The sequence below is a fragment of the Mesoplodon mirus genome (assembly GCF_964341445.2).
Source record: "Mesoplodon mirus genome assembly, chromosome: 5".
NCBI classification, from domain to species: Eukaryota; Metazoa; Chordata; class Mammalia; order Artiodactyla; family Ziphiidae; genus Mesoplodon; species Mesoplodon mirus.
In genome coordinates this window covers 42,649,040-42,661,463 of record NC_138980.1, presented here as the reverse complement: position 1 = coordinate 42,661,463, position 12,424 = coordinate 42,649,040, and the positions used below count along the sequence as shown (strand labels likewise).

At 37.8% G+C, this 12,424-nt stretch overlaps 1 protein-coding gene across 3 annotated transcripts in view; it reads left to right on the top strand.

Annotated features, from left to right (window-relative positions):
* Nucleotides 1–12,424, top strand: part of LOC309804849 (uncharacterized protein) — a 19,366-nt gene extending 6,942 nt beyond the window's left edge. For 2 of the 3 annotated variants that reach the window (XR_014294179.1, XR_014294180.1), the window contains 4 exons: nt 6,987–7,113; nt 7,327–7,387; nt 9,650–11,615; nt 11,843–12,424. Coding sequence is in view for 1 of the 3 variants with exons in the window: in XM_082622504.1 (XP_082478630.1) it covers nt 6,987–7,113; nt 7,327–7,387; nt 9,650–11,051 (1,590 nt within the window). In the remaining 2 variants the exon portion in view is untranslated. Of the gene's footprint in view, nt 1–6,986; nt 7,114–7,326; nt 7,388–9,649; nt 11,649–11,842 lie in introns of those variants that run through there. The other variant, XM_082622504.1, reaches the window with a different exon arrangement.

Here is a 12,424-nt window from a genome sequence, read left to right as displayed (position 1 = left end):
TCCTTGTGTTAAAAGATCTATAAATCCTGGCAAATGTTTAATGACATATATCCTTCATTTCATTTCTGTATCCTATAGCATAGTTTCATTTCCCTAAAAATCCTATATGCCCAACCTATTCATTCATTCTTCCCTTGAACCCTCAAATCCTTCACAATCAGAGATTTTTTTCTTGGCTCATAGTTTTGTCTTTTCCAGATTGTCACATACTTGGAATCATACAGTGTGTAGCTTTGTGAGATTAGCTTCTTTCACTTAGCAGTATACTTTTTTTTTTTTTTAATTCGGCCGCACGGCATGGGGAATCATACTTCCCCGACCAGGGATCGAACCCATGTCCCCTGCATTGGGAGCACGGAGTCTTAACCACTGGACCACCAGGGAAGTCCCTTTTGGGTTCCTCCATGTGTTTTCATGGCTTGATACCTTATTCCTTTGGTATCCTTCAACCTTGCTCTGCTCTTATTAATTCCAAGAGTAATCTCTGTTGTAGATTCTTTCAGCTATTTTACGTAGACAATCATGTCATATAGAACAAAGACAGTTTTATTTCTTGCTTCCCAATCTGTATATCTTTTATTTCCTTTTCTTACTGCATTGACTAGGGCTTCTAGTACAATGTGTTTTGTTTTTATTTTTTTCTGTGTGTGTGTGTGTGTGTGTGTGTGTTTGTAGTACAGTGTTGAATAGGAGTGGTGAGAGGAATCTCCTTGCTCTGTTCCATTCCTGTCTTACCAGTAAAGCATCTAGTTTCCCACCACTAAATATGATGTTAGCTACAGGTGTCATGTAAATGTTCTTTCTCAAAAAGAGAGAGTTCCCCTCTATTATTAGTTTGTCATCATAAATGGATATTGGATGGTGTCAGGTCCTTTTTCATGTTCATTTCCCCCTTCTTTCATTTCTGATATGAGTAATTTCTGTCTTCCCTCTTTTCTCAGTTATGTTGACTAGATACTTATCACTTTTATTAAATTGATCTCATCAAAGGACAGCCTTTGGTGTTGAAAACAGAAGAGTGTTTTTTTCCAATATATTTTAAATAATTTCAGACTTTTTGCTCCTTTAAATATTTCCACATTCTTTGATCTTCCAATCAAGCTTATCCTCAAAAGCACCACCAGCTGTTTAATTTCTATTTTCTGAGAGGTTTAGTTTTCCACTAATGGCTTCTCAAGATCCACATCAAAAATCCACCAGATTTTCACTTTCCATTACCACCAGCTCTTCATCTTTGCCATTATTTGGTGTTCTGAAGTTTTGTAATTTTAGGCATTGTAGGAAGTGTCGGGTGATATCTCATTCTTTTATTTTCAGTTTCCTGGTAATAAGAATTTTTTCACGTGCTTATTTACCATCTGTATATCGTCAATAAAATGTGTGTTCAGATCTTTTGCTCATTTTTAATTAGGTTGTCTTCTTTTTGTTCAGTTTTAAGAGTCCTTTGGATGTTTTGGATACCAGTGCTTTATCATACAGATGATTTCCAAGGATTTTCTGCCAGTCTGTGGCTTGTGTTTTCATTCTCTTAGCACTGTGTTTCACTGAGCAGGAGTTTTTCGTTTTAATGGAGTCAAAGTTATTTTTATCTTTTGGATCTTGCATTTGCTTTTGTATCTAAAAATTAATCACCAAAACCAAGGTCACCTAGATTTTCTCATATGTTATCTTTTTGGAGTGTTGTAGTTTTACATTTTACACTAAGTACTGTGATCCATTTTGGGTTAATTTTTATGAAAGGTTTTAAATCTCTGTCTAGATTCATTTCTTCATTCTGTATGTGGATATCCAATTTTTCCAGCATTATTTGTTGAAAAGACTAAATTTTTTGTATTTAATTGCCTTTGGTCCTTCGTCGAAGTTGAGTTCACTATTATGTGTGGATCTATAGGAAAGCACTTGACTTGTGCATGTTAACATTTTAATCTTCAACCTTCCTCTATTCTCTTAGTAGTTCAAGGTCTTTTTTTTTTTGCTCTTGGAATTCTTTGAGGTTTTCTCCAAAGACAGTCTTGTCATATGCCAGCCAAGGCAGTTTTATTTCTTCTCATTTTTTATCCTTTTTATTTACTTTTCCTGTCTGATTGCATTAGCTAAAAATTCCAGTATAAGATTGATAAAGGAATGGTGAGAGGGGACATCCTTACCTTCTTCTTGATGTTACCGGAAAGCATCTAGGTCTTTCTGTATAGTCCATTTATATTAAACAAGAGGCCAGTTGATGTAGAAGTAGATGTGGGCAGAGGGGAAGCATTCTCTAGAACACTGATTTGATCTCAATCTTTTAGTGATCCTGTATCTCTGGGTTTGACTTTCTGTGATACAATGAGAAAGATGTTTGGTCTTTGTCCCGCGTTCATAGCAAAAACCTTTTGAAGTCCTTGGAATGACTTGAGTAATAAGGGTGATACAGTGTCTTTTGTTTTAAGTAAATTACGAAACCCGATGGTGTGTCAAGGAAATCTATGAGTTGTAGACAGCTGAGTAGAAATGTTGGTAACCAAGGCACGCCATTTGTGTCTGGCATCTGAAGTAGAGACGTTGTCTAGTACTGAGCGCTTAAATCTATAGAGTGTAACATGTGTGAGTTAGTGTTAGAATTGAATTGAACTGTTGGACATCTATTTGGTGAGGGAGAGTTGGAGAAGTGGCATTGGGACACCACATATTTGTTGTTAGGAGGGGAAAAAGACACTGTTATCCTCAGAGGTGCCCCCACCTTTGAGAGCAGAAAATGCTAAAAGAGACTCACGTTGGCTATTTCCCTACACCTACAGGTCAGTTAGGCTGTAGCAAAATCCCAGTTAGTTGCATGCTTGTGAAATAGATTGTTTTCAGGACAGGCCTTGTTAAAAAGAAGAGACTATTCTGGGTATATATATATTTTTTTATTTGTTTATTTTTACAGTTGATTTACAGTATTATATTAGTTTCAGGTGTACAGCATAGTGATTCAGTATTTTTATAAAAATATGGAACACTTCATTAATTTGCATGTCATCCTGCTGACCTTCTCTGTATCGTTCCAATTTTATTTAAAAATTTTTATTGGAGTACAGTTGATTTACAATATTGTTTTAGTTTCAGGTGTCTGGGTGTACTTTTTTGTTTCTATTTCTAATTTGGAGACAGCAGTTTACCCTGTGACCTCAGTTCTCTGGTGGAAGAGTTGTTGTTTTTAAGTTTCTTGGCTTTTTTCTTCTGAGGACTAGAAGGCACCAGAAGCTGACTTCCAAGCTCCTTAGATACCAGACCATAGATAAGAAGTCTCTGACTCCTTTTTTTGATGTTTGAGTGCTAACAACTTTAAACCTTACTTCCTCTTTCTTTCATCTACTTGTGCCCACATCTGTACATGGTGATAGGAAAGCCTCAGTGTCCCTTCCTTTGGTTCTGGCAAGTGACTGAATCCACAGAAGGCCTTGCTCGTGTACTTGAATTCTCACCCTAGCCCATCCCCTAAGCTCAATAAAAAACCCAGGCCAGGCTCCTTTCCTTCTTTCCTTGATGTCTCAAGGCATTTTTCACCATCTTCAGAGGCTTCCTTTCCTTTTCCCAAACACTTCCATTATAGAAGTAAGAAACCCCTTTCATGCTCTTTAGGTGTGTATATGTTATCATCAGTGCAGACATCTGAACTAAATCTCGGGCGAGGCTTCATCTGTCTGTGCAGGAGACCATAACAGTTATAGAATAGGTAACATGCTGCACTTTTTGCAGTACTCTTTGCTTTACTGTTTTATTGATAAAACCTTCAGATCTGTTGATATTAGTGTATGTCCCCTTGTATATCTCTCCAAGTGCAACTATGCAATAAATTCTGTGGACATTGTTGAAAATTGCTGGGCTGTAAATAGTGATCAAGTTCATATTCACAGGAAATAGCAATGGAGTATATCACTTGGCTGTTCCTCCATTTGTGCATAATTTAATGATTTTTTTCCCCAATGGTCTTCAACACTTGGGATTTTCTTTTTCTTTTTCTTCTTCTTTTTTTTTTTTGGCTGCTTTGGGTCTTTGTTGCTGCGCGCGGGCTTTCTCTAGTTGTGGCAAGTGGGGGCTACTCTTCATTGCAGTGCGCAGGCTTCTCATTGCAGTGGCTTCTCTTGTTGTGGAGCAGGGCTCTAGGGCATGCAGGCCTCAGTAGTTGTGGCATGCAGGCTCAGTAGTTGTGGCGCACAGGCTTAGTTGCTCCGTGGCATGTGGGATCTTCCCAGACCAGGGATTGAACCTGTTCCCCTTCACTGGCAGGCAGATTCTTAACCACTGCACCACCAGGGAAGTCCCAACACTTGGGATTATTAAATTGACTAAGTTTTGTTCTAATCACTGTGAAATGGGATTTACTGGACATATTAGTGTCCTATTACCCAGTAGCCAAGGTGATGGACATTTTTTCATATATTATCCTTTACATATCTGTTAAATATGTTTTGCTTCTTTTTCCATTTTAAAATTGTCTCTGTTCATTTTAACTCTACAAAGTAGCCCTTTTCTATTTTTATATCTGTGTGCATTGCAGATATTTTCCTTTTTATGTATCTTTTAACTACCTTAATTTTAATATATTTAAGTTTGTCTCTGGCTGTATAGATCATTCTTTTGCTTATATGAGATACTCTTTCTATTCTTCTATCAATAAAACATTTACCTGTGACTTCTAAAAGTGGCCTAGTTTTATCTTTCACATTTAAATCCACAATGAGGAGGCTATTGTCTATGGAATGGAGGGAAATACGCTGCATTTTTCCAACTGGATAATAGTTTGTCCCTTATGTAGTCACATGTTCATGATATTTGCCACTACTCTCCTGTTCTGTCCTTGAACAACTTTCCATATTAAATGCTGGTCTATGGAAGACACTTTTCCTTTCCTTTGTTCTGTTTGTTTTTCTTTCTGCTAATACTTGTATCGTCTGAATTACCATAGAGGTGTGTTAGGTAGACTGCCATGTTTTTCCATAGAAGACTTTGTCCATTTTTGGACCTTCCTTCTTTGTATTAGGTTTGGAGGAGTAGTTTTTATCGAGTCCTAAAAACTGTTTTAGGTATTTGTGAAATTTAATAAATGTATCATTTGGGAGACATGACATCTGGGCGATGCTGAATTCTTTCTAAGAACAAATGCCATCATTTTACTTATTTCAGTCTACTTTGACATTACCCAGTAATTTAAAAAAATTTTTTACATGAGGATCATTAAATATTTTGTATTAGTCTTGTTTAGTATTGAATTAAATTTGGTGTGGAGGAAACCAGAAGCAAGCTCTCAAGTGTTGTCTCTTGGTGTTACCACGTAGGATGGGCTCAGTTCTCCAAGTAACAGATTAGAGACTCAGTGCCCATAGTTGTTTAGGGAGGTGGGTGCTGATCAGGTAGGCACCTTCTGCTGAACATGACACAAAATTACCACTCTCCAAAGGAAAATAGGAGTTTACCATATACACTTTAGGCTCACTGAGGCACTTTTATCTGTAAGGTTGGTCGGCTTACTCCCAAAATCACAGATCCCAGATACTAGTGAAAGATGAAATTTGTGAGCAAGCATTTCTAAGGCTAAGCAGTCTTGGGCCTGCTAATGTTCACTGTCTTTTGCACACTAGGTGGTTGGACTTTGTTATGAGCAAGTGCTGTTGTTCCAGTGAAGAAAGAGTAATTAGGGCTGCCCTAGGCGGCTCCTCTTACTCCCTGGACCCACAACAAGAGAGGTGTTCCTTCGTTGATGTTGCTCTACCAAACAAGCTATTTCTAGCATCAGAATTGATGGATGGGAGCCTTTTTTCTGTTCCCTTCACATGGACATCAATGGGTAATTGGTCTCTTTCAGGGACCAGCATTTAGGAAATTATGCCACTGGGGAATTCCTATACCTAGGATGGACTGTCATGCTGCTGTGCCCCACCTGGGAGCTCAGAAATGAGAGAAGGTGGGAGGACAGCCTCTAGAGTGGCTGGTCAGGTATCACTTGCTGATATAAGAGAAAAGCGTTTTTTGTTTTTTTTGTTTTTTTGAGAAAGCACTGTTGAACTCTTTATGTATTTTTATAATTTGTGCAAATTCACCATGAAACCATTGAAGATTTTAATGAAGCCCTTGCAAACTTTGTCTTAACCTGTTCCTCAAGGTCATCAAGGCCCAGATTATAGTTGTATGATTCTGCCGAAAAGAGGTCTTCTGTGATCTTATCATCTCAGTATGGTGTTCTAAAAATTGTTCAGAAGCCATCCCGAGGCACATGAATATAGGGATTTTGTGGAGGTGTGAGTTGTCCTGTTTTCCTCCTCATGCCTCGGCTCTGACTCTGAATAACTTCCTAGCCCCATGAAATGAGATAGAGAAAGGAAAGCAAAACTGAGTATGTGATAAATATTATATAAATTTTAATTTATACTCCTCCACAAGAATATTTTCATTCACCCACCTGGATCTGACTACTATTAGCCTGGAGTACTTCAGGACAATATGACTAGCTGGATCTTGTTACAGGTTGGATTTCCACAGGACTTTTGGCCTCATGTCTGATGATGAGAATAGAAAGAAAATCTTCCAGTTCTTCACCGTGTTGTTATTTGTTAAAACCTCATGCAGATGTGAACCTGTGCTTGTATAGTGCTGCACGATATGGTGGGTACTAAAGAGGGAATGAGAAAGTTTTTATCAGAATGAACTGATGTGCTTAAAATGGATTATTTCTTTCATCTGTATAGCAAGTTTCTCTTATTTCTCCAAGGTGCTCTATGTCTTGACAGAGAGGAATAAAGACTTGAAGTGATCACAATACAAATATAGCAGTAAATTCCTTGTGTTCATGATGCTCTTGAATTCATGAGGGAGTGTCACCATAGAGTGAGAGTTCTAATGACAAAGTTATAGAACAAATGTTTGGAGACCACAGAGTCGTATGTGAACCTCCTATGAATTGAGTATAGATTGCTGGTGCTCTTCATTCTGTCCATTCTCTCACATACGTCTTTGGGATGTTTTAGGATTCAGTGACCTTTGAGGATGTGAGTGTGAAGTTCACCACAGAGGAGTGGGCTCTGCTGGATCTATCCCAGAAGAAACTCTACAGAGATGTGATGCAGGAAACCTTTAAGAACTTGACCTCAATAGGTAGGGATGATGACATTCTATTCTTACTTAGTCAATTAGAGAACCAGTGTTGCTTGCTCATCAACACTTTCAAGAGGTGAAATGTGGAAAGGGACTACATTAGTAAATAAACCAGGCCTGGGCATAGTTCATCATGGACCTGTCATGTAACAACTTTTCTCTGATATTTTATAACTTACAATGATTTTTTGTTGTTGTTGGTCTGCATTTTAGGAGAAAAATGGGAAGACCCTGATACTGAAGATCAGTATGAAAATCATGGGACAAATCTAAGGTGAGGTATACTCATATGAGAAAACAATGTCCTGTGACAGAATGTTAGTATGCCATGACATTTTTTTTTGTTGATAGGAGCTCACATTTCCTTTTTTTTTGTTTGTTTTTGCGGTACGCGGGCCTCTCACTGTTGTGGCCTCTCCCGTTGTGGAGCACAGGCTCCGGACGCGCAGGCTCAGCGGCCATGGCTCACGGGCCCAGCCGCTCCGCGGCATGTGGGATCTTCCCGGACCAGGGCACGAACCTGTGTCCCCTGCATTGGCAGGCGGACTCTCAACCACTGCGCCACCAGGGAAGCCCCATGACATTTTTTTTTTTTCAAGTACAGTTGATTTACAATGTTGTGTTAGTTTCAGGTGTATAGCAAAGTGATTCAGTTATACATATATATATATATATTCTCTTTCCAATTCTTTTCCATTATAGGGTATTCCAAGATATTGAATATAGTTCCCTGTGCTATACAACAAGTCTTTGTTGTTTATCTGTTTTATATAGAGTAGTGTGTATCTGTTAATCCCAAATTTCCAATTTATCCCTCCCCACTCTTTTCCCTTTGGTAACCATAAGTTTGTTTTCTATGTCTGTGAGTCTATTTCTGTTTTATAAATAAGTTCATTTGTATCATTTTTTTGGATTCCACATGTAAGTGATACCACATCTTCTTTATCCATTCATCCGTGGTGGACATTTAGGTTACTTCCATGTCTTGGGTGTTGTAAATAGTGCTGCTGTGAATACTGGGTGCATGTTTCTTTTCGAATTAGAGTTTTTGTCTTTTCCAGATATATGCCCAGGAGTGGGATTGCTGGATCATATGGTAATTCTATTTTTACTTTTTTATGGAACCTCCTCCATACTGTTCTCCAGAGTGGCTGCACCAATTAACATTCCTACCAACAGTGTAGGAGGGTTCCCTTTTCTCCACACCCCCTCCAGCATTTATAGTTTTTAGACTTTTTAATGATGGCCATTCTGGCCAGTGTGAGGTGATACCTTGTAGTTTTGATTTGCATTTCTCTGATAATTAGTGGTGTGGAGCATCTTTTCATGTGCCTGTTGGCCATCTGTGTGTCTTCTTTGGAGAAATGTCTATTTCAGTCTTCTGCCCATTTTTTGATTGGGTCCTTTGGTGTTTTAATATTGAGCTGTATGAGCTATTTGTATATTTTGGAAATTAATCCCTTGTCAGTTGCATCGTTTGCAGATACTCTCTCCTATTCAGTAGGCTGTCTTTTCATTTTGTTTATGGTTTCCTTTGCTGTGCAAAAGCTTTTAAATTTCATTAGGTTCCATTTGTTTATTTTTGCTTTTGTTTCCATTACTCTAGGAGACAGATCCAAAAAAAATATTGCTGCGATTTATGTCAAAGAGTGTTCTGCCTATGTTTTCCTCTAGGAGTTTTACAGTATCCAGTCTTACATTTAGGTCTTTAATCCATTTTGAGTTTATTTTTGTATATGGTGTTAGAGAATGTTCTAGTTTCATTCTTTTACATGTGGCTGTCCAGTTTTACCAACACCACTTGTTAAAGAGAATGTCTTTTCTCTATTGTATATTCTTGCCTTTTTTTGTCATAGATTAATTGACCATAAGTGCATGAGTTTATTTCTGGGCTTTCTATCCTTTTCCATTGATCTATGGTCTGCTTTTGTGCTAGTACCATACTGTTTTGATTACTGTGGCTTTGTAGTATAGTCTGAAGTCAGGGAGCCTGATTCCTCTAGCTTCTTTCTTCTTTCTCAAGATTGTTTATGCCATGACCTTGTAAAACAAAGAAGTAAAACAAATCAGCCCAGCCTTAAAATTAATGAATCTTAGAATTTTTGCATCAAACCTTTTTTCTCAAATGTGTCTTAAATGTTGAGTGTTTGAAAAATAGTACACTTGGAATCAGTATTCAGAATCACCATTTATGAATATTACTGTTTTGATAATTGCTTTGATTATCTTGCAGAGCTTTAGTAAATTCACTTTCAATCAGAATGTGCAGAAAATGTGCACTTTCCTTTAAAATGGTAAAATTTTCATTGTCATAACTATTACTAAATATAATTAATAAACAATTCATTAATAATATGCTTCTTATTTTTTACAGCAGTCATATGGTAGAGAGACTCTGTAAAAATAAAGAAGGTAGTCAGTATGGGGAAACATTTAGCCAAATTTCAAATCATAATCAGAAAAAGAAAACTGGAATAAAACTATGTGAATTCAGTGTATGTGGACGAGTCTTCATGCGTCATTCATCCTTTAATAGGCATATGACATCTCGCACTACACCCAAACCACGTGAGTATCAGGAATATGAGGAGAAGCCATATAAATGCAAGGAATGTGGGAAAGCCTTCAAGCATCGTCAATCCAGACATACCCATGAGAAGATTCACACTGGGGAGAAACCCTATGATTGTAAGAAATGTGGGAAGTCCTTCAAGCTTCGCCAGTCTATTCGAAGGCATGAAAGGATTCACACTGGAGAGAAGCCCTATGAGTGTAAAAGATGTGGAAAAGCCTTCAGATATCACCACAACTTTCAAAAACATGAACGAACTCATACTGGAGAGAAACCCTATAGATGTAAGCACTGTGGTAAAGCCCTCAGTTCTCTCAGATACTGTCGAATTCATGAAATAACGCACACTGGAGAGAAACCTTATAAATGTAAGCAATGTGGTAAAGCTTTCAATTGTCCTAGTTACTTTATAAAACATGAGAGAACTCATAGTGGATTGAAACCATATGAATGCAAGCAGTGTGGTAAAGCCTTCAGTTGTGCCAGTTACATTCGAAGACATGAAAGGACACATACGGGAGAAAAGCCCTATGAATGTAAAAAATGTGGTAAAACCTTTAGTTGTTCAAGTTCCTTTCGAAAGCATGAGAGAACTCATACTGGAGAGAAACCCTATGAATGTAAGCAATGTGGTAAAGCCTTCAGTTATTCCAGATCCTTTCGAAGTCATGAAAGGAGACACAGTGGAGAAAAGCCCTATAAATGTAAAAATTGTGGTAAAGCTTTCAGTTGTCCAAATTCCTGTCGAAAACATGAGAGGACTCATTCTGGACAGAAACCCTATGTATGTAAGGAATGTGGGAAAGCCTTCAGTTCTCTTGCCAAATTTCAAAGACACATGATGAAGCATACTGGAGATGGACCTTATAAATGTAAAGACTGTGGGAAAGTCTTTGATTGTCCCAATTACTTTCATTGTCATGAAAGGACTCACAGTGGAGAAAAGCCATATAAGTGTAAGGAATGTGGTAAGGCCTTCAGTTTTCTATGTTGTCGTCAAATACATGAAAAAGGTCATACTGGGGAGAGGCCCTATGAATGTAAGCAATGTGGTAAAGCCTTCACTTATCTCAATTCCATTCGAAAACACGAAAGAACTCATACTGGAGAGAAACCCTATGAATGTAAGGAATGTGGAAAGGCCTTTATTTATCCCTCAAATGTTCAAAGACACATGATAACGCATACTGGTGATGGACCTTGCAAATGTAAGGATTGTGGGAAAGGCTTTGGTTGTCCTAGTTCTTTACAAGCACATAAAAACACTCACACTGGAGAGAAACCCTATCAATGTAAAACTTGTAGTAAAGCCTTCAGTTGTCCCAGTTCTTTTCAAAACCATGAAAAAACTCATAATGGAGAATAGCACTATGAATGTAAGGAATGTGTGAAAGCCTTTATTTGTCCCAGTTCATTCCAGTTACATAAAGGAGCTCACACTGGAGAGAAACCCTATTTTTGCAAACAGTATGGCAAAGCTTTCAGCACTCTCTGTTATATTCAGATACATGAAAGAACTCGTACTAGACAAACTGAATGTAAGGAATGTGGGAAAGCCCTCATATATCACATGTTTCCAAGGACACATGAGAGTGCACACTAGAGAGAAACAGTATATATGTAAGGAATGTGGGAAAGCCCTCAGTCCCATTTCCTTGGAAAGCCACGAAAGAACTTGCACTGGAGAGAATTGTATTGAATGTAAACTATGTAAGAAAACCTTCACCTGCCCCACATCCTTACAAAACCATGTGAAAATGTACATGTGATAGAAACCTTGTAACTGAAAAATAAGGGAGACTTTTCCATTTTAACAAATATTTTCAAAGTCATATGAAAACTGCACTGGAAAGAAATTATCTCCATGTAAGTACTATGGGTATGCTGTCTGAAAATTCACAACATGAAAGAAATGTTATAAATTTTCTTTGTAATTGACTGATTCTTTTTTTTTTTTTTTTTTTTTTTTTCTGTACGCGGGCCTCTCACTGTTGTGGCCTCTCCCGTTGCGGAGCACAGGCTCCGGACGCACAGGCTTAGCGGCCATGGCTCACGGGCCCAGCTGCTCCGCGGCATATGGGATCCTCCCAGACCGGGGCACGAACCCGTATCCCCTGCATCGGCAGGCGGACTCTCAACCACTGCGCCACCAGGGAGGCCCTTGACTGATTCTTAAAGTGATTCTCTATAGTATGGATTTCTAATTAGTTTTCAAAGCACACATTAAAGTGAGATAATTTTGTAGGTACTCATTAAGCAAGAGTTCCTAAAAAATTAATAGGTAGTTTTTTCTTTTAGTCATTTAGTAAATTTTTGTGTGTCTATTTTGAAGTCTATTGGAACCATGAATTGAAGTTTATTTCTAGTATGCAAGTAGGTTTAATTTTTACCCAATTTTGTAAGTTACGTGTAAGGAAAAGGACATTGAAAAATGCCAGTTTGGTTTTTTTTTTCCTACTGGCTTCCTGTGGCAAGTACTGGATATGCCTTATTCATTTTATATATATATATATATATATTCATTCCACCTTATTTAGCAGAAAACTATCTTTTTATTACCTAAAGATCCTTATTCTATTTTCCATGGAATATATAATTGCTATATACTTGTAAGTATGCAAAGTTTATCATAGTGCAGTCTCTTGTGAATTATCTTCATCTTTTGTCCTTTACACTCTGTCATTTCTTTTGGCTGGTATTTGGACTGTGGAATTTACATTAAGAAGAGAGACGTGTGAA